Source organism: Epithele typhae (genome assembly GCF_022376455.1).
Source record: "Epithele typhae strain CBS 203.58 chromosome Unknown BXZ73scaffold_54, whole genome shotgun sequence".
In the NCBI taxonomy this organism is placed as follows: Eukaryota; Fungi; Basidiomycota; class Agaricomycetes; order Polyporales; family Epitheliaceae; genus Epithele; species Epithele typhae.
This window is the reverse complement of record NW_025954245.1, coordinates 245618-264817: the sequence shown is the minus strand read 5'-3', so window position 1 is coordinate 264817 and position 19200 is coordinate 245618. Positions and strand designations below refer to the sequence as shown.

The 19200-nt window shown below is 57.0% G+C and overlaps 4 protein-coding genes across 4 annotated transcripts; all 4 read right to left on the bottom strand.

Moving 5' to 3' along the window:
* Nucleotides 1-9577: 9577 nt before the first annotated feature.
* BXZ73DRAFT_104699 (uncharacterized protein) lies at nucleotides 9578-11003 on the bottom strand (the record flags this gene model as incomplete). Its single annotated transcript, XM_048016000.1, has 3 exons — nucleotides 9578-9895; nucleotides 9956-10620; nucleotides 10805-11003. The coding sequence occupies 3 exons, from the start codon at nucleotides 11001-11003 to the stop codon at nucleotides 9578-9580; spliced, it is 1182 nt and encodes a 393-aa protein (XP_047874538.1).
* A 2275-nt stretch (nucleotides 11004-13278) lies between these two features.
* BXZ73DRAFT_104698 (uncharacterized protein) lies at nucleotides 13279-14764 on the bottom strand (the record flags this gene model as incomplete). Its single annotated transcript, XM_048015999.1, has 3 exons — nucleotides 13279-13596; nucleotides 13657-14347; nucleotides 14430-14764. 3 exons carry the CDS (start codon nucleotides 14762-14764, stop codon nucleotides 13279-13281), a joined length of 1344 nt encoding a protein of 447 aa, XP_047874537.1.
* A 936-nt stretch (nucleotides 14765-15700) lies between these two features.
* On the bottom strand, nucleotides 15701-16357 carry BXZ73DRAFT_104697 (uncharacterized protein; the record flags this gene model as incomplete). The annotated part of the gene is made up of 1 exon (XM_048015998.1): nucleotides 15701-16357. One exon carries the CDS (start codon nucleotides 16355-16357, stop codon nucleotides 15701-15703), a length of 657 nt encoding a protein of 218 aa, XP_047874536.1.
* Nucleotides 16358-17837: 1480 nt separating this feature from the next.
* On the bottom strand, nucleotides 17838-18880 carry BXZ73DRAFT_104696 (uncharacterized protein; the record flags this gene model as incomplete). The annotated part of the gene is made up of 6 exons (XM_048015997.1): nucleotides 17838-18091; nucleotides 18147-18238; nucleotides 18288-18406; nucleotides 18454-18592; nucleotides 18656-18727; nucleotides 18780-18880. The coding sequence occupies 6 exons, from the start codon at nucleotides 18878-18880 to the stop codon at nucleotides 17838-17840; spliced, it is 777 nt and encodes a 258-aa protein (XP_047874535.1).
* Between the last annotated feature and the right edge of the window lie 320 nt (nucleotides 18881-19200).

Below are 19200 nucleotides of genomic sequence, written 5' to 3'. Positions count from 1 at the left end.
GGGCATCGGTCCGCTTCTGGTCAGGGCTCTGGAGCTCAAAGCACGGTTGGTGGGGCTCCGGTCGGCCTCTGGTCAGGGCTCTGGAGCTCAGAGCGCCGTTGGTGGGGCATCGGTCGGCTTCTGGTCAGGGCTCTGGAGCTTAGAGCAAGGTCTATGGGATGATTGCAATTTGCCAGGGTGAGGCGCAGTGCATGCCCTACATGCAGAGATGAGCTGCAGAGCATGTATGGGCCAGGGGATGTTGGCTGGAGCACAACGGTCGGCTGCTGGCCAAGATTCTGGGGCCCAGAGCACGGTTGGTGGGGCATCGGTCGGCCTCTGGGCAGGGCTCTGGAGCTCAAAGCACGGTTGGTAGGGCATCGGTCGGCTTCTGGTCAGGGCTCTGGAGCTCAAAGCACGGTTGGTGGGGCTCCGGTCCGCCTCTGGGCAAGGCTCTGGAGCTCAAAGCACGGTTGGTAGGGCATCGGTCGGATGCTGGGCAGGGCTCTGGACCTCAGCGCACGGTTGGTGGGGCTCCGGTCGGCCTCTGGTCAGGGCTCTGGAGCTCAGAGCGCCGTTGGTGGGGCATCGGTCGGCTTCTGGTCAGGGCTCTGGAGCTTAGAGCAAGGTCTATGGGATGATTGCAATTTGCCAGTGTGAGGCGCAGTGCATGCTTTACATGCAGAGATGAGCTGCAGAGCATGTATGGGCCAGGGGATGTTGGCTGGAGCACAACGGTCGGCTGCTGGCCAAGATTCTGGGGCCCAGAGCACGGTTGGTGGGGCATCGGTCGGCCTCTGGGCAGGGCTCTGGACCTCAGCGCACCGTTGGTAGGGCATCGGTCGGCTTCTGGTCAGGGCTCTGGAGCCTAGAGCAAGGTCTATGGGATGATTGCAATTTGCCAGGGTGAGGCGCAGTGCATGCCCTACATGCAGAGATGAGCTGCAGAGCATGTATGGGCCAGGGGATGTTGGCTGGAGCACAACGGTCGGCTGCTGGCCAAGATTCTGGGGCCCAGAGCGCCGTTGGTGGGGCTCCGGTCCGTCTCTGGGCAGGGCTCTGGGGCCCAGAGCACGGTTGGTAGGGCATCGGTCGGCCTCTGGGCAGGGCTCTGGGGCCCAGAGCGAAGTTGGTGGGGCATCGGTCGGCCTCTGGGCAGGGCTCTGGAGCTCAGAGCACGGTTGGTAGGGCATCGGTCCGCTTCTGGTCAGGGCTCTGGAGCTCAAAGCACGGTTGGTGGGGCTCCGGTCGGCCTCTGGGCAGGGCTCTGGACCTCAGCGCACCGTTGGTAGGGCATCGGTCGGCTTCTGGTCAGGGCTCTGGAGCTCAAAGCACGGTTGGTGGGGCATCGGTCGGCTTCTGGTCAGGGCTCTGGGGCCCAGAGCGCCGTTGGTGGGGCTCCGGTCCGTCTCTGGGCAGGGCTCTGGAGCTCAAAGCTCGGTTGGTAGGGCATCGGTCGGATGCTGGGCAGGGCTCTGGACCTCAGCGCACCGTTGGTAGGGCATCGGTCGGCCTCTGGGCAGGGCTCTGGAGCTCAGAGCACGGTTGGTAGGGCATCGGTCCGCTTCTGGTCAGGGCTCTGGAGCTCAAAGCACGGTTGGTGGGGCTCCGGTCGGCCTCTGGGCAGGGCTCTGGACCTCAGCGCACCGTTGGTAGGGCATCGGTCGGCTTCTGGTCAGGGCTCTGGAGCTCAAAGCACGGTTGGTGGGGCATCGGTCGGCTTCTGGTCAGGGCTCTGGGGCCCAGAGCGCCGTTGGTGGGGCTCCGGTCCGTCTCTGGGCAGGGCTCTGGAGCTCAAAGCTCGGTTGGTAGGGCATCGGTCGGATGCTGGGCAGGGCTCTGGACCTCAGCGCACGGTTGGTGGGGCTCCGGTCGGCCTCTGGTCAGGGCTCTGGAGCTCAGAGCGCCGTTGGTGGGGCATCGGTCGGCTTCTGGTCAGGGCTCTGGAGCTTAGAGCAAGGTCTATGGGATGATTGCAATTTGCCAGTGTGAGGCGCAGTGCATGCTTTACATGCAGAGATGAGCTGCAGAGCATGTATGGGCCAGGGGATGTTGGCTGGAGCACAACGGTCGGCTGCTGGCCAAGATTCTGGGGCCCAGAGCACGGTTGGTGGGGCATCGGTCGGCCTCTGGGCAGGGCTCTGGACCTCAGCGCACCGTTGGTAGGGCATCGGTCGGCTTCTGGTCAGGGCTCTGGAGCCTAGAGCAAGGTCTATGGGATGATTGCAATTTGCCAGGGTGAGGCGCAGTGCATGCCCTACATGCAGAGATGAGCTGCAGAGCATGTATGGGCCAGGGGATGTTGGCTGGAGCACAACGGTCGGCTGCTGGCCAAGATTCTGGGGCCCAGAGCGCCGTTGGTGGGGCTCCGGTCCGTCTCTGGGCAGGGCTCTGGAGCTCAAAGCACGGTTTGTAGGGCATCGGTCGGCCTCTGGGCAGGGCTCTGGGGCCCAGAGCGCCGTTGGTGGGGCATCGGTCGGCTTCTGGTCAGGGCTCTGGAGCTCAGAGCGCCGTTGGTGGGGCATCGGTCGGCTTCTGGTCAGGGCTCTGGAGCCTAGAGCAAGGTCTATGGGATGATTGCAATTTGCCAGGGTGAGGCGCAGTGCATGCCCTACATGCAGAGATGAGCTGCAGAGCATGTATGGGCCAGGGGATGTTGGCTGGAGCACAACGGTTGGCTGCTGGCCAAGATTCTGGGGCCCAGAGCACGGTTGGTGGGGCATCGGTCGGCCTCTGGTCAGGGCTCTGGAGCTCAGAGCGCCGTTGGTGGGGCATCGGTCGGCTTCTGGTCAGGGCTCTGGAGCTTAGAGCAAGGTCTATGGGATGATTGCAATTTGCCAGGGTGAGGCGCAGTGCATGCCCTACATGCAGAGATGAGCTGCAGAGCATGTATGGGCCAGGGGATGTTGGCTGGAGCACAACGGTCGGCTGCTGGCCAAGATTCTGGGGCCCAGAGCACGGTTGGTGGGGCATCGGTCGGCTCCTGGTCAGGGCTCTGGGGCCCAGAGCACGGTTGGTAGGGCATCGGTCGGCCTCTGGGCAGGGCTCTGGGGCCCAGAGCGCAGTTGGTGGGGCATCGGTCGGCCTCTGGGCAGGGCTCTGGAGCTCAGAGCACGGTTGGTAGGGCATCGGTCGGCTTCTGGTCAGGGCTCTGGAGCTCAAAGCACGGTTGGTGGGGCACCAGTCGGCCTCTGGGCAAGGCTCTGGACCTCAGCGCACCGTTGGTAGGGCATCGGTCGGCTTCTGGTCAGGGCTCTGGAGCTCAAAGCACGGTTGGTGGGGCATCGGTCGGCTTCTGGTCAGGGCTCTGGGGCCCAGAGCGCCGTTGGTGGGGCTCCGGTCCGTCTCTGGGCAGGGCTCTGGAGCTCAAAGCTCGGTTGGTAGGGCATCGGTCGGATGCTGGGCAGGGCTCTGGACCTCAGCGCACCGTTGGTAGGGCATCGGTCGGCTTCTGGTCAGGGCTCTGGAGCTCAAAGCACGGTTGGTGGGGCACCAGTCCGCCTCTGGGCAGGGCTCTGGGGCCCAGAGCACTGTTGGTAGGGCATCGGTCGGCTTCTGGTCAGGGCTCTGGAGCCTAGAGCAAGGTCTATGGGATGATTGCAATTTGCCAGGGTGAGGCGCAGTGCATGCCCTACATGCAGAGATGAGCTGCAGAGCATGTATGGGCCAGGGGATGTTGGCTGGAGCACAACGGTCGGCTGCTGGCCAAGATTCTGGGGCCCAGAGCACGGTTGGTGGGGCATCGGTCGGCCTCTGGGCAGGGCTCTGGACCTCAGCGCACCGTTGGTAGGGCATCGGTCGGCTTCTGGTCAGGGCTCTGGAGCCTAGAGCAAGGTCTATGGGATGATTGCAATTTGCCAGGGTGAGGCGCAGTGCATGCCCTACACGCAGAGATGAGCTGCAGAGCATGTATGGGCCAGGGGATGTTGGCTGGAGCACAACGGTCGGCTGCTGGCCAAGATTCTGGGGCCCAGAGCGCCGTTGGTGGGGCTCCGGTCCGTCTCTGGGCAGGGCTCTGGAGCTCAAAGCACGGTTTGTAGGGCATCGGTCGGCCTCTGGGCAGGGCTCTGGGGCCCAGAGCGCCGTTGGTGGGGCATCGGTCGGCTTCTGGTCAGGGCTCTGGAGCTCAGAGCGCCGTTGGTGGGGCATCGGTCGGCTTCTGGTCAGGGCTCTGGAGCCTAGAGCAAGGTCTATGGGATGATTGCAATTTGCCAGTGTGAGGCGCAGTGCATGCTTTACATGCAGAGATGAGCTGCAGAGCATGTATGGGCCAGGGGATGTTGGCTGGAGCACAACGGTCGGCTGCTGGCCAAGATTCTGGGGCCCAGAGCACGGTTGGTGGGGCATCGGTCAGCTCCTGGTCAGGGCTCTGGGGCCCAGAGCACGGTTGGTAGGGCATCGGTCGGCCTCTGGGCAGGGCTCTGGGGCCCAGAGCGCAGTTGGTGGGGCATCGGTCGGCCTCTGGGCAGGGCTCTGGAGCTCAGAGCACGGTTGGTAGGGCATCGGTCCGCTTCTGGTCAGGGCTCTGGAGCTCAAAGCACGGTTGGTGGGGCTCCGGTCGGCCTCTGGGCAGGGCTCTGGACCTCAGCGCACCGTTGGTAGGGCATCGGTCGGCTTCTGGTCAGGGCTCTGGAGCTCAAAGCACGGTTGGTGGGGCATCGGTCGGCTTCTGGTCAGGGCTCTGGGGCCCAGAGCGCCGTTGGTGGGGCTCCGGTCCGTCTCTGGGCAGGGCTCTGGAGCTCAAAGCTCGGTTGGTAGGGCATCGGTCGGATGCTGGGCAGGGCTCTGGACCTCAGCGCACCGTTGGTAGGGCATCGGTCGGCTTCTGGTCAGGGCTCTGGAGCTCAAAGCACGGTTGGTGGGGCTCCGGTCGGCCTCTGGTCAGGGCTCTGGAGCTCAGAGCGCCGTTGGTGGGGCATCGGTCGGCTTCTGGTCAGGGCTCTGGAGCTTAGAGCAAGGTCTATGGGATGATTGCAATTTGCCAGTGTGAGGCGCAGTGCATGCTTTACATGCAGAGATGAGCTGCAGAGCATGTATGGGCCAGGGGATGTTGGCTGGAGCACAACGGTCGGCTGCTGGCCAAGATTCTGGGGCCCAGAGCACGGTTGGTGGGGCATCGGTCGGCCTCTGGGCAGGGCTCTGGACCTCAGCGCACCGTTGGTAGGGCATCGGTCGGCTTCTGGTCAGGGCTCTGGAGCCTAGAGCAAGGTCTATGGGATGATTGCAATTTGCCAGGGTGAGGCGCAGTGCATGCCCTACACGCAGAGATGAGCTGCAGAGCATGTATGGGCCAGGGGATGTTGGCTGGAGCACAACGGTCGGCTGCTGGCCAAGATTCTGGGGCCCAGAGCGCCGTTGGTGGGGCTCCGGTCCGTCTCTGGGCAGGGCTCTGGAGCTCAAAGCACGGTTTGTAGGGCATCGGTCGGCCTCTGGGCAGGGCTCTGGGGCCCAGAGCGCCGTTGGTGGGGCATCGGTCGGCCTCTGGGCAGGGCTCTGGAGCTCAGAGCACGGTTGGTAGGGCATCGGTCGGCTTCTGGTCAGGGCTCTGGAGCTCAAAGCACGGTTGGTGGGGCACCAGTCCGCCTCTGGGCAGGGCTCTGGAGCTCAGAGCACGGTTGGTAGGGCATCGGTCGGCTTCTGGTCAGGGCTCTGGAGCTCAAAGCACGGTTGGTGGGGCACCAGTCCGCCTCTGGGCAGGGCTCTGGGGCCCAGAGCACTGTTGGTGGGGGCATCGGTCGGCCTCTGGGCAGGGCTCTGGAGCTCAAAGCACGGTTGGTGGGGCATCGGTCGGCTTCTGGTCAGGGCTCTGGACCTCAGAGCACGGTTGGTAGGGCATCGGTCGGTCTCTGGGCAGGGCTCTGGGTCTCAGAGATAGGCCTGTGGGAAGGTACTCACTTGCTTGTTTTTCAGATACTATAGCCTTTAACATGAATTCTATTATCTTTTTTCTAAGCACAGTATTCTGTCGTGGGAAAACATTCGCCCACAACGTCAACTTTCAGGATACTCTATGACACACACAAACTAGACATACAAGTTTGCCTTTCCCACCCTTTTTCTAAGCCTTTTCGGGCTAGAAAGCTGTGAGGTCGCCGCCTTGGTGTAGTGTCGAATGTGTCGAGAGTGTCGAGAGTGTCGAGAAGAGATGCTGGTCGAGGCGAGGCGAACATGTGAAGAACGAGACGGCACGGGACAGTGTGTAGGAGACAGTCGTAACCCGAAAAGCTACCTACTACAGGTCGGAGCAGATGTCCATATATACGAGGTCAGCGCCAGAACTGTATAGTAGGTTGTCATGTAATGAAGCCGTCCTCCAAATAAACAAACACAATGAGATCAACGAGAAGAGAGGGGAAGAGGGAGCGCCGGGATAGTCCGGCGTGAGCGGAACAGATAGAGGCTCGGCGTGCGCAGCAAAATGCGCGCGTGCGATCGCGGAGGCATCGCATTGTGCTTGTATCTATACTCGAGGCTCCGAACTGTTCCTGTACTTGGTGTGTGAGTCCCAGTCCTCACAAAAGCTGAGCCGTTGCCCGTCGTAATTGTTCCAACCGATGAAGACAGACTGATGTCATCTGGCTGTCCAAAACCATTCTGAGAGCACTACAAACAGTTTCTCATGCCTCCTTTTGCACCTGTAAGGCCATCCACTTAAGCCATACAGAGTCCTTCACTGTTCTGGTGTTGACTCCAGTGCCTATTTAGCGTGAGAGACCAAGATCCCCAGTGAGGCCTTGAGGATGCTCAGGTAATAGTGTCCTTCCATCTGTCCCAATTTGAATTAATTGATAACAATTCTCCATGCTGTCTTATTTGAATCACAAACAACATTGGGACTTTTCTCTGCCATAATCCAGTGATAGTGGGTTACAGGTATCTCTATTTGCAGTCTGTGAGTGTGTGAAACCCCTCTTTTGCTGGACTGGGGTTAGGGTTATTAACATTAGGTTTAGCCTGGAGGCTCGCATGGCTCGCACCAGGCTAAACCTAATGTTAATAACCCTAACCCCAGTCCAGCAAAAGAGGGGTTTCACACACTCACAGACTGCAAATAGAGATACCTGTAACCCACTATCACTGGATTATGGCAGAGAAAAGTCCCAATGTTGTTTGTGATTCAAATAAGACAGCATGGAGATTAGATTGTGAAAATAACACATAGTTATAATGAAGTGTGACAAAGGCCTTGAGGGGCACAGGTAAACACCACCACAGTGATCTTGTATATCTGAGGCTGTGCAGTTGGGCACCAAAACCAGTACCAGACCGCTGGTGGAGACCACTCCACCAATTTACAGGGATAGCACGGATTGTGACTTGTGAGGTGGTGTGTGAAAGAGGGGTTCAACACACATATGCAAGGGGATCATCACATCCACACATGCTCAATTAGACGGACAACACGGTGGGTGCACGCCAATGGCCGGCGCTGGTGGCTGTGCGCGATCAATAACGGGCGCTTAAAGCCGCGACAATGACCAGCTCGTATCTCGACAAGCCTTCCGCCAATTTCGTTCAAACTTGGGGAATCAGTAGACATACATGTTAGCTTTCTGTGTGCGAAATATGATGCAGAATAAACATGTCTAAATACAGATATCCCATACCAAAAGGGGGGTGGTAGTGGAATCTGGTGTGGGGATGTTGAAGCATATGTAAAATTGGCAGCAACTGGCACTGACCACACCAGACACGCCAGGTGCCACATCCTGAGCACTTTGAACGACAACTCTGGGTCTCAACTGGTGGCAGATATGTATTTCAGACTGCGAAAAAGGGGGGAAGTAGGCAACTTTCTGACCTTCCAGTTGTCATAACCACCTTTGATGAGGTGGGAGTGAAGATCACGTCTAGACTCGAATCTCCATGTACAATCAGGTTTGCCAGGACGGATGCAACAACAGACGAGGAGGTCCTCCTTGTCTCTGGTGACGACCACCACAGCAGGTGTGGTGGATTTGGGGGAGAACACCACGTGGCAGGGTGCATTGATACAGACGTCAACGTGTTTATCGACGGAGCCCAATACATCGTTCGCACAGTATGGGCACGAGGTGGTGGGATGAGCCATGTGGATAGAAGATGATAGCTAGACGCCAGAGAAAGTGTGTGAGGTAGAAGTGGAGAAGAATTGAGAGAAAGCAAGCTCCTTTCTTGATCTTTGTTTTATACAAGCCATTTCCCACGCTCTCAACCACGGAATGGAGGTCACGACTGTGACATCACACTAGGAAATTTCCTCGCTCAGCACAGCCACCTTTTGGAGCACGTGCCAACCAGTGCCGATAAGAGTGGCCCCCTGGTGCCGAAAAGCTGTTAAATGCGGAGCTAACGTTTAAATGTGGATCAACGACAGGTAGCAGGACAACGTGAATCATCCCTATAACCAGCCCTCGATGTCGGGGCCATAAAACACTCCACAGATTTTGCTCACAGGTCGCTTCATTGAGTGTCACAGTCAGCAGTGCGCCTTCAGAAGGTCTTTAGCCCCCCTGAGACCGGTTGGAGGCATGTTTCTGACGAATCCCACAATAGAAAGATTTTGAAATCAACCACTCGACCACAACAGGTTCGCCAAGCGACCTGAGGTACTACGGCAATGCTCGTTCGTAGACATTGATGACTGACACAACTGTTATGCCACGTCTTCCGCCCTTCTTTATTGCCATGCGCAATTGCTCCAGGGCACCAGATGAAACGGCTGATTGAAAGGCGACATTTAACTCCGGCGTACTGCATACCCCCCCTACCTTGGGCCTCTTGCCGAGTTGGTACACAAACACGTACTCCTCCATACCGCATACATGATACCTTGGCTGGGGCTTGCACTAACACATGCCTGCTTCCTCCTGTTTCGATGATAGGTCCGGGGATCCAGGATCCATTAGATACGCGCCGTCGGACGCACCCAAAATACGTTGCCCAATCGCATTTGCATGCGCACGACATCCTCCGCTCGAACGGTTGCATGCTCGTCATGCTGCGACACGACGAGGCCGATGCTCGAACTACGTACCGTCGCGTAATGTTTGGGACGTTCCCTAGACGTATACACTATGACGGAGTTGACTATAGGCACGCGAGTGCACACGAAGGCACACTGGGTCACATGCGGGCGCTGCGTGTCGAAGCTAACGAGCGCCATTTGTCGAAGCTAACGAGCGCCATTTGTCGAAGCTAACGAGCGCCATTTGTCGAAGCTAACGAGCGCCAGTTGTCGAAGCTAACGAGCGCCATTTGTCGAAGCTAACGAGCGCTATTTGTCGAAGCTAACGAGCGCTATTTGTCGTTCCTAACCGGCGCTGCGCGTCGATGTTGGTCTCTGCAAACATACTACCATCTATGAATGAAACAGAGGGAAACCTAGCACATGAAGCACAAACGTGTGTGGGTGGGCGGCAGGTGGCTGGCCAGTGAGAAATGTAGGCACGTGCAATATCATACATGATCCGAGGTACTTGGACTAGCGCATTATAGAATTGTGCATCATTGGCGACAGACATCTCTGGAGATATACCAAAACACCATGAAGCCCCATGTTCACAAGAATACCAATCTGCATTTCTATAGTCCTCCATGGTGAGGCTTCACCCCATGTCTAGGGACCAGGCGCGTAACCCGGCAACTCGCCATCTCCTGTCAGCCAAAACCAATCGGCGTTCCCATAGTCGTCGATGGTGCGGCTCCAAACCTTGTCTTCAGACCAACACTCGGGCTCGTTATGGGGCTCCAAGCGTGGCGCAGAAACGTCCAGAAACAAGTCATGGTCGCCGAGGAGCTCCAGTGATGGAGGGGGGTTTTCGAGAAGTCTTTTTCGCATCAGTTCCAGGGGGGCCCGACGGTACGGTCCATTCATCATGTACTGGTACTTGGTGATGACGACGTGGAGATATTGCAAACGTCGGCGGCGAAGGACCTGGTCAGGAACACAATGAGGTGCTGTGAAACCATCGCACGACGAGGGGAAAGCACACACCATCTCAACGAACGCGTCTATGCCCTTCTGAGTTGCTTTGTCCACCTTCATCTGGAGTGCGAAGGCGGTGATGCCCAACGGAAGTTTCTCATCCAACCTCTTGACATCCGGCTCTGTGAACTGGCCTGTGACGTAGTGGGGCTGATGATACGAGAAGACCTCCAAGCCTGGAAGCGACGGCAGAAGTTCGATGATGCTGCAGGTGGGGACACAACCCTGTCTTGTGACAGCTGTCTGACTGTTCATGTTGGTAGGCGAGACCAAGAGACGCCGGAGCGTCGGGCGGTTGGCGAGGTACGCCGAGACGGTTTGGAACATCTCTTCCCAAGGAGGATGGGGTTCGGTCCTCTTTTTCTTAAGGCCAAGGAAGAGCTTGAAGCTAGAGAGGAAGGGTTGCTGCCCTGGCCGTAACACCGTAGAGAGATCATCCCTGAAGGACGACTTCAGGTTGAGGAAAAGGGCCAACTCCCGCAACTGGTTGCAGTGCGAGAGCAGGGACGAGAGGGGCTCCATCTCCAGGGAGTCGTACGTCAGATTCAACGAAAAAAGGTTATGGTTATGCACCGCCAACGTGTCCAGGACCTTGGTGAGGTTTGGCTGCCATGCGACCAACGAGAACGAAATCAACCCCACACCGATGGCACGTAAAGCCGCCTCCACGGCACCTGCAGCGAGCGTGTCAGATGGTGAACTTTGAGCGAATTCATGAGCACTCGCCGATCTCTTCAGGCTGCCTTGTAGAAGAGACAGAAAAAGCCTCCACTTTCATCGACCTCACCAGTCCGGCGAAGGACGGGGTTGCCACTATGTGGCGGAGCATGTTGAAGGTACGGCATGACTTGGCCACACTTTCTGACCCCTTCTCGCCCTTCTCTTCCTCCTGTTCCTCGTCCTCCCAGGTCCCAAAGCTGATCGTGATGTGACGGAAGAGCTGGGCCAGAGCAATGTCGTGCAAGTGGCGTGAAGCGAAAAGGCACGTGCGCTGATCCTCTCGCGAGACATCAAGCAGAATGGCATGGTACAGTTCGGAGGGGAAGGTGCGCGCCATTGTTTCGAGGGTGGAGGAAGGTGGGCAAGAGTGGGCAGATCGCACTGGAACCAGGAGGCTATTTAAACCACGATCAGATAACACATGCCAACCCGGATCACCATTGTGGCCTAAGGGAAAGGCTGTGCCAAATTCGTGGCTATTGTTTCCTAAGCAAACCAAGGACAAAAGAGAGAACTACTGCGCTTTGTGTCAAAGATGGAAACAATGCATGCTCTGTGGTCGCTTTGATCCAGCACGCGTGTTATTGTGGTTATATTACCGAGCGGTTGTGTATGGACCATGAGTCGCTGATGCATAGTACGTTGCAGTGTGGGCACGGACATTTTCGGGTCCCTCGTGCCTCTAGCCATTCAGTGTCATACACGTACCTACAAACCTGGGCTAACGGTTACATTTGTACATCATCGGCGACAGAACTCTCTGGAAGTACGCCCACCCCAATATTCATAGGTTCCAATGTCCTGTGAGCCAAAACCAATCCACATTCCCATAGTCGCGAACGGTGCGGCATTCGACCTGTTCTCCTTTCCAAAACGCCGACCATCGGGGTTGGTTATCAGGTGGTTAGCCTGGATTTAACAGCGTCGTGAACCCGCGTGTTCTGCCCAGTAGTTCTAGTGATGGTGGTGGTTTTCCAGGACTTCAGTCACCTTTGGCAGCCGTCCGAACCACGAGAACGAAACCAACCCCACGCCGATGGCACGTAGAGCCGCGTTGAGGGCACCTACAGAGAGCATGTCAGACGGTGATATTCCAGAGTATTCATGGGAACTCGCCGATCTCTTCAGGCTGTGTGATAGGAGAGGGAGCAAATGCCTCCACTGTCATCGACCTAACCACCCTGGCGAAGGACGGGGTCGATCGAGGTGGTGGGATGAGCCATGTGGATAGAAGATGATAGCTAGACGTCAGAGAAAGTGTGTGAGGTAGAAGTGGAGAAGAATTGAGAGAAAGCAAGCTCCTTTCTTGATCTTTGTTTTATACAAGCCATTTCCCACGCTCTCAACCACGGAATGGAGGTCACGACTGTGACATCACACTAGGAAATTTCCTCGCTCAGCACAGCCACCTTTTGGAGCACGTGCCAACCAGTGCCGATAAGAGTGGCCCCCTGGTGCCGAAAAGCTGTTAAATGCGGAGCTAACGTTTAAATGTGGATCAACGACAGGTAGCAGGACAACGTGAATCATCCCTATAACCAGCCCTCGATGTCGGGGCCATAAAACACTCCACAGATTTTGCTCACAGGTCGCTTCATTGAGTGTCACAGTCAGCAGTGCGCCTTCAGAAGGTCTTTAGCCCCCCTGAGACCGGTTGGAGGCATGTTTCTGACGAATCCCACAATAGAAAGATTTTGAAATCAACCACTCGACCACAACAGGTTCGCCAAGCGACCTGAGGTACTACGGCAATGCTCGTTCGTAGACATTGATGACTGACACAACTGTTATGCCACGTCTTCCGCCCTTCTTTATTGCCATGCGCAATTGCTCCAGGGCACCAGATGAAACGGCTGATTGAAAGGCGACATTTAACTCCGGCGTACTGCATACCCCCCCTACCTTGGGCCTCTTGCCGAGTTGGTACACAAACACGTACTCCTCCATACCGCATACATGATACCTTGGCTGGGGCTTGCACTAACACATGCCTGCTTCCTCCTGTTTCGATGATAGGTCCGGGGATCCAGGATCCATTAGATACGCGCCGTCGGACGCACCCAAAATACGTTGCCCAATCGCATTTGCATGCGCACGACATCCTCCGCTCGAACGGTTGCATGCTCGTCATGCTGCGACACGACGAGGCCGATGCTCGAACTACGTACCGTCGCGTAATGTTTGGGACGTTCCCTAGACGTATACACTATGACGGAGTTGACTATAGGCACGCGAGTGCACACGAAGGCACACTGGGTCACATGCGGGCGCTGCGTGTCGAAGCTAACGAGCGCCATTTGTCGAAGCTAACGAGCGCTGCGCGTCGATGTTGGTCTCTGCAAACATACTACCATCTATGAATGAAACAGAGGGAAACCTAGCACATGAAGCACAAACGTGTGTGGGTGGGCGGCAGGTGGCTGGCCAGTGAGAAATGTAGGCACGTGCAATATCATACATGATCCGAGGTACTTGGACTAGCGCATTATAGAATTGTGCATCATTGGCGACAGACATCTCTGGAGATATACCGAAACACCATGATGCCCCATGTTCACAAGAATGCCAATCTGCATTTCTATAGTCCTCCGTGGTGAGGCTTCGCCCCATGTCTAGGGACCAGGCATGCGACCAGGCAACTCGACATCTCCTGTCAGCCAAAACCAATCGGCGTTCCCATAGTCGTCGACGGTGCGGCTCCAAACCTTCTCTCCAGACCAACCCTCGGGCTGGTTATGGGGTTCCAAGCGTGGCGCAGAAAGGTTCAGAAACAAGTTATGGTCGCCGAGGAGCTCCAGTGATGGAGGGGGGTTTTCGAGAAGTCTTTTTCGCATCAGTTCCAGGGGGGCCCGACGGTACGGTCCATTCATCATGTAGTGGTACTTGGTGATGACGACGTGGAGATATTGCAAACGTCGGCGGCGAAGGACCTGGTCAGGAACACAATGAGGTGCTGTGAAACCATCGCACGACGAGGGGAAAGCACACACCATCTCAACGAACGCGTCTATGCCCTCCTGAGTTGCTTTGTCCACCTCCATATGGAGTGCGAAGGCGGTGATGCCCAACGGAAGTTTCTCATCCAACCTCTTGACATCCGGCTCTGTGAACTGGCCTGTGACGTAGTGGGGCTGATGATACGAGAAGACCTCCAAGCCTGGAAGCGACGGCAGAAGTTCGATGATGCTGCAGGTGGGGACACAACCCTGTCTTGTGACAGCTGTCTGACTGTTCATGTTGGTAGGCGAGACCAAGAGACGCCGGAGCGTCGGGCGGTTGGCGAGGTACGCCGAGACGGTTTGGAACATCTCTTCCCAAGGAGGATGGGGTTCGGTCCTCTTTTTCTTAAGGCCAAGGAAGAGCTTGAAGCTAGAGAGGAAGGGTTGCTGCCCTGGCCGTAACACCGTAGAGAGATCATCCCTGAAGGACGACTTCAGGTTGAGGAAAAGGGCCAACTCCCGCAACTGGTTGCAGTGCGAGAGCAGGGACGAGAGGGGCTCCATCTCCAGGGAGTCGTACGTCAGATTCAACGAAAAAAGGTTATGGTTATGCACCGCCAACGTGTCCAGGACCTTGGTGAGGTTTGGCTGCCATGCGACCAACGAGAACGAAATCAACCCCACACCGATGGCACGTAAAGCCGCCTCCACGGCACCTGCAGCGAGCGTGTCAGATGGTGAACTTTGAGCGAATTCATGAGCACTCGCCGATCTCTTCAGGCTGCCTTGTAGAAGAGACAGAAAAAGCCTCCACTTTCATCGACCTCACCAGTCCGGCGAAGGACGGGGTTGCCACTATGTGGCGGAGCATGTTGAAGGTAGGGCATGACTTGGCCACACTTTCTGACCCCTCCTCGCCCTCCTCTTCATCTTCATCTTCCTCTTCCTCTTCCTCTTCCTCCTCTTCCTCTTCCTCCTCTTCCTCTTCCTCCTCTTCCTCGTCCTCCCAGGTCCCAAAGTTGATCGTGATGTGACGGAAGAGTTGGGCCAGAGCAATGTCGTGCAAGTGGCGTGAAGCGAAAAGGCACGTGCGCTGATCCTCTCGCGAGAGACCAAGCAGAATGGCATGGTACAGTTCGGATGGGAAGGTGCGCGCCATTGTTTCAAGGGCGGAGGAAGATGGGCAAGAGTGAGCAGATCGCAAGTACTGGGAGCAAGAGGATATTTATACCAAGATCAGATAACCTAACCAACCCCGATGGCCATTTTGGGAAAAGGGAAAGACCATGGTCGGACAGTCGGCTTCCAGTCAGAGACCTTCGGATGTGCCTGATCCACTGAATACTCCGAAGTCCAGTCGCGGAAAGCGCCTCACTGTCGCCGAACCGGGATTTCTGCTGTGTGGGGGGGGGGGGGCTCGGGCCCATGCGCTCAGACTCGCACTGCACATCGCCCGGCGGTGCGCAAGGTCGGCCCGGTACGCCTTGTGTCCGCTCACCTCCTCGAAAAAGGCCTATGAGTATTGGCCGGCTATACGTGGGCAACCCCGCGCAACACTTCCCTTCTCGCGCGAGGGCACACACACACCGGTGCTACAGTGCACTCCTCGCCTTCGGCTCACCACCCCGGAGCGTGTGCGCATGCGTTAAAGCTTAACTGAACGGGATCTTCAATGGCACATGCCCTGCGGGACTGACTATATAGTACCCCACTATCGCGACGGGGTAACTTCCTCCCTTGCCTTCAGCTAATCCTTGAAATCCACACCACCAACACACGCGAGAGCATGTCCAGAAAAGCTCCACACACCCCTTTGCAGCACACACTCCAGTTTTTGCAGTATGGCTGTAAGCATTTTATAAAATACTCAAATATCTGCCCAACGTCGCATCTCGAGGGCCAAAGGCCCACACACGCCGTGACAACGCCGTAGGTGAGAAGTGGTGAAACTTGTTGATGAGTCAAAATGGAGTACAACAACATCGGAAACCTGCTGCTGCCCTAACACCCTAACCGAGTCCCTGTGGTGTGTTGGTGAGATAACAGATAGCTGGGGATGAAGTGGGGAAAGAGCCTACTGCATTGAACGTCCACACTAAATGGTGATCAGACCAGGCTGCCCTTCCAAGGTGATCACACGTTGGGCGACGAAGGGGAGGTGACAGATGACCATTTCCAGTTCGATGAGCCTTTCTGGGTGGATTTGCCAGGTGATGGTGGGCAGGGGCGTAGGCTCGCCGGGGGCAGAGGGCGCCTGGGAGTGAAACTCGGGGATCTCCAAAACGCCACGTGTGGACCTCCAGAACTGCAGGATGGCCCTTTGCAACAGGTCCAAGACGTGGTCGGGCTGGACCAGGGGGTCATAATATTTCTTGGCGTCTCTAGTGAACTCGAGCTCCCATGTGACGATGGCGACTTCGTATTCCTTTCGGCGTGCTTCCAAGCGGGCTAACGTACCCTCCACTAAGGTCTTGTTACTGAAGGATTCCCAAACTTCGCGATCGAGGGGGGGCGCCCGGAGGTTCTCTGGGAGGGCGTCAGAGGTCTCCCAGCCGTCTTGTACCAGCGCTTGCAGCTTGTTGATGGTGTCGACGGCCAAGGCGTGGGACGATGCCAGCTCCACGATGCGCTTGAGCACTGTGGTGAGGGGCCGGTGATACAGCTCGGGAAAGAGTCGGATCATGTGCTCGATGGAAGGTGAGGCGTTAATGGCCTCACGGAGATTATGGGAAGGTGTAGAGGTGGAGGACATGGCCAAGGACTGGGGTGATGGTGACGGAATGCCAGTGTGCATGGCCGCTGAGTTTATACTGTTCTCTGACCTCCAAGCTGGGGGTAAATCACTGCCCTTTAACGGGTGATGACTCACACGCTCAAAAACACGTGATGAAACCTTAGTCACAGGAAAGACGTCAGCGGATTTTTCGGCATGTTGAACGTGTGGATACAGGCCTATGATTTACATACCCGCTGCTGTTCCGATCACCTAGCGGCATTCCGCACATACCAGCGCAACTCCCTTCCGCCCTGGTTGGAAGATCTGCCGCGTCCGGCAAGAAAGCCTGCACACCCCATCGCTCTCACTTTATCTCATGGGATCGCCCAACAGCCCCCATTCGAGCAGATACCCAAAAAAAATTAAACTACGTCGAGCCGCAAGACAGTGAGCCACCTGTGACTACTGTGACATCACGCCAGGAAATTTCCTGGCTAAGCACAGCCACCTTCTACCAGGCACAAGGTCAAGTTGTCGTGGGTGCCCGACCCCTACATCAGCATTAATTCGGCGAGGTAAGGGGCCCAGGCATATGAATGCCCGGGTTTTTATTTTCCGACGGAAGGGACCGACGGATGGGTACATGCGTAGATAGACGCGGGAATGAAAGAAAGAGCATATTCTGGGTGGGCATAGTGAAGGGTAGCTCAAAAAACACTCGGCTCGCGTCTAGCAGGAGCACAGAAAGGTGTCAGCAAAACTGGACGAGCGCGAGGGGGGGCCGGGCCGGCTCACCTGGCAGCACCACGGAAAGCTTGGGCTGGCACAGATCCGCCTCCCACCCTTTCGAAGTCCCGCCCGGTGGGGGGGCTCATGGGGGCGGGTTCTAGTTTGTCCACCCCAGAGGCTTCTCGCCGTGACAGTCGGACATCACGTATGTATTAAGGTGAGGCCGCGTCGCGGCCTCGTCCCCGCCCCCGTCTAAGCCTCTACAGCAGCTCCCAGCAGCAGCGTGTCGTAAGTATTCAGCAGACCCGTCCTCAGCGACTTCCCGCGCATCACACAGGTGCAAGTTCGCCTTCCGCTTATGGTCAACGATCGGAAGTTAGTTACCACGTACGAGGAGGCCCCCCACGAACTGGTGGCTGTGGGGTCAGTGACTTGGTCAGTACCTTGGAAGGCGGTGGGCGAGACGCAGAGCACAAACGACCAGGCGGAGTACTCGGCGTCCTCGAGCTTGTGAAAAACCGCTAGCACATCCACAGCGAGCCTCTTCCGTACGGATGTGAGGGCGTCGTGGGTGCGTCGTGGGATTGAAACAGATGCCTATTGATCGTTTGCTACCGACCCAGGCAGGAATGTTTCTTATCCAACAGCTGAGCAGACTGGGGGCAAGCGCGCAACAGCAGTATAATTCGAGCGACAGAAAAAATGCGCAAATGACAACAACAACAACAAATACATCAAGGCCTTACGGCCAGGAGGACCCTGTCCCCGAGCAACCACAGCAGGCCAGTCACTCCTTCTCGACGTCCTTCGGGACGTCCTCCGGGACGAAGCCGTCGGGGAGAGGGATGTCGGGGGCCGACCACACCTCGAGCGCGTGCCAGCAAGGCACTATTTTCGGGTGGGCCCTCAGGGCCGTCTCGTACGCTTCCTCTTCTTCGGGGATGACCTCCACCGCGAGGCGCATCCAGTTGGAAGTGAAGGGGATGGTGACGGGGCGCGCGCTGGCGACGCCGTTCCCGACGTCCGCAGGCGGCACGAGGCCTGACGAGGGGGTGGGTCGTGATGAGGACTGTCAAGCTAACTTTGAAGCACTCACCAAGGAGGTTGTCCACAGTAAACCACTCCACCTCTGTGGACCAGAAGCGGAGATTAGGAGGGTGGTCCTTTGACAAGAAAATGGTATTGAACCTGGTGAAAGTGGTCAGTGTGGCAGAGAAGGAGAGGATGTGGCTCTCACTCCTCATCCTGTTTGGCGTCAAAGGGACGGAGGACGTTGTGGCCCACGATCTTGAGGTCAACCAAATCGTGGATATTCTCCACGGAGAACGCCCAGGCTAACCCGACGTACTCGATTTTCTTGGCCACGTCAAACATAGAAGTGAGAATGAGAGACAGTAACGTACTTCTTTGGCCCTGGGGTGGACGGCCCGGATGGAGTGGGTGCGGACTGGGTGCTGGGAGGAGTAGTCGACGAGGATCGCGATCCACGCGTCGGGAAGCTTTTTAGACGGGGTTTCATCGAAGCCGTTGACCACGAGCACACTGGGAGACGGACAACATCGTGTTGAGCGTGGGTTGGAGGCCCCAGCGAGGGGTGTTACTTACATGTCACCGGCGGCGTAGATGGTGCCATTGTAGATGAACGGCCGAGTGGGGCATGCACCGCCTGCGTCGTCGCTGTGTATTGTATTGTAAGTCACCCGAGTGAATACCTAAAGGTGAAGCTCACAGGAGGGTTCGAAGAACCGGGTTGGTGGCCATAATCCTCTTGTAGGTGAGGCGAGGGCCAGGAAGCTCAGTGCGGGACGGGAGGACAATGGCTTCGGACATGGTGGGAGTGTGGGGGTCGGTTGGTAAGGGGAGCCTGAGACTTTATATATAGGTAGCGTAGGTAGGAAGCGCCGGATGACGAACCTAACCACGTGCGATTGATTGGGGGACGCAGATAAGCTGAAGAACAATAGAGGGATGAGCGCTCTGGGATGAGAATAAGCACGTGGGGGTGGGATGGATATGCACTTAGCCGCATATACCGCCCATACCTTGGGCGTCCGGTGTTGGTACGGGGCGTCAGGCGTACTCGCTGCACACGGCATACAGCATATCAACACTAACTTGTGCTTTAGAGACCCATTCGTATTGGACGCAGC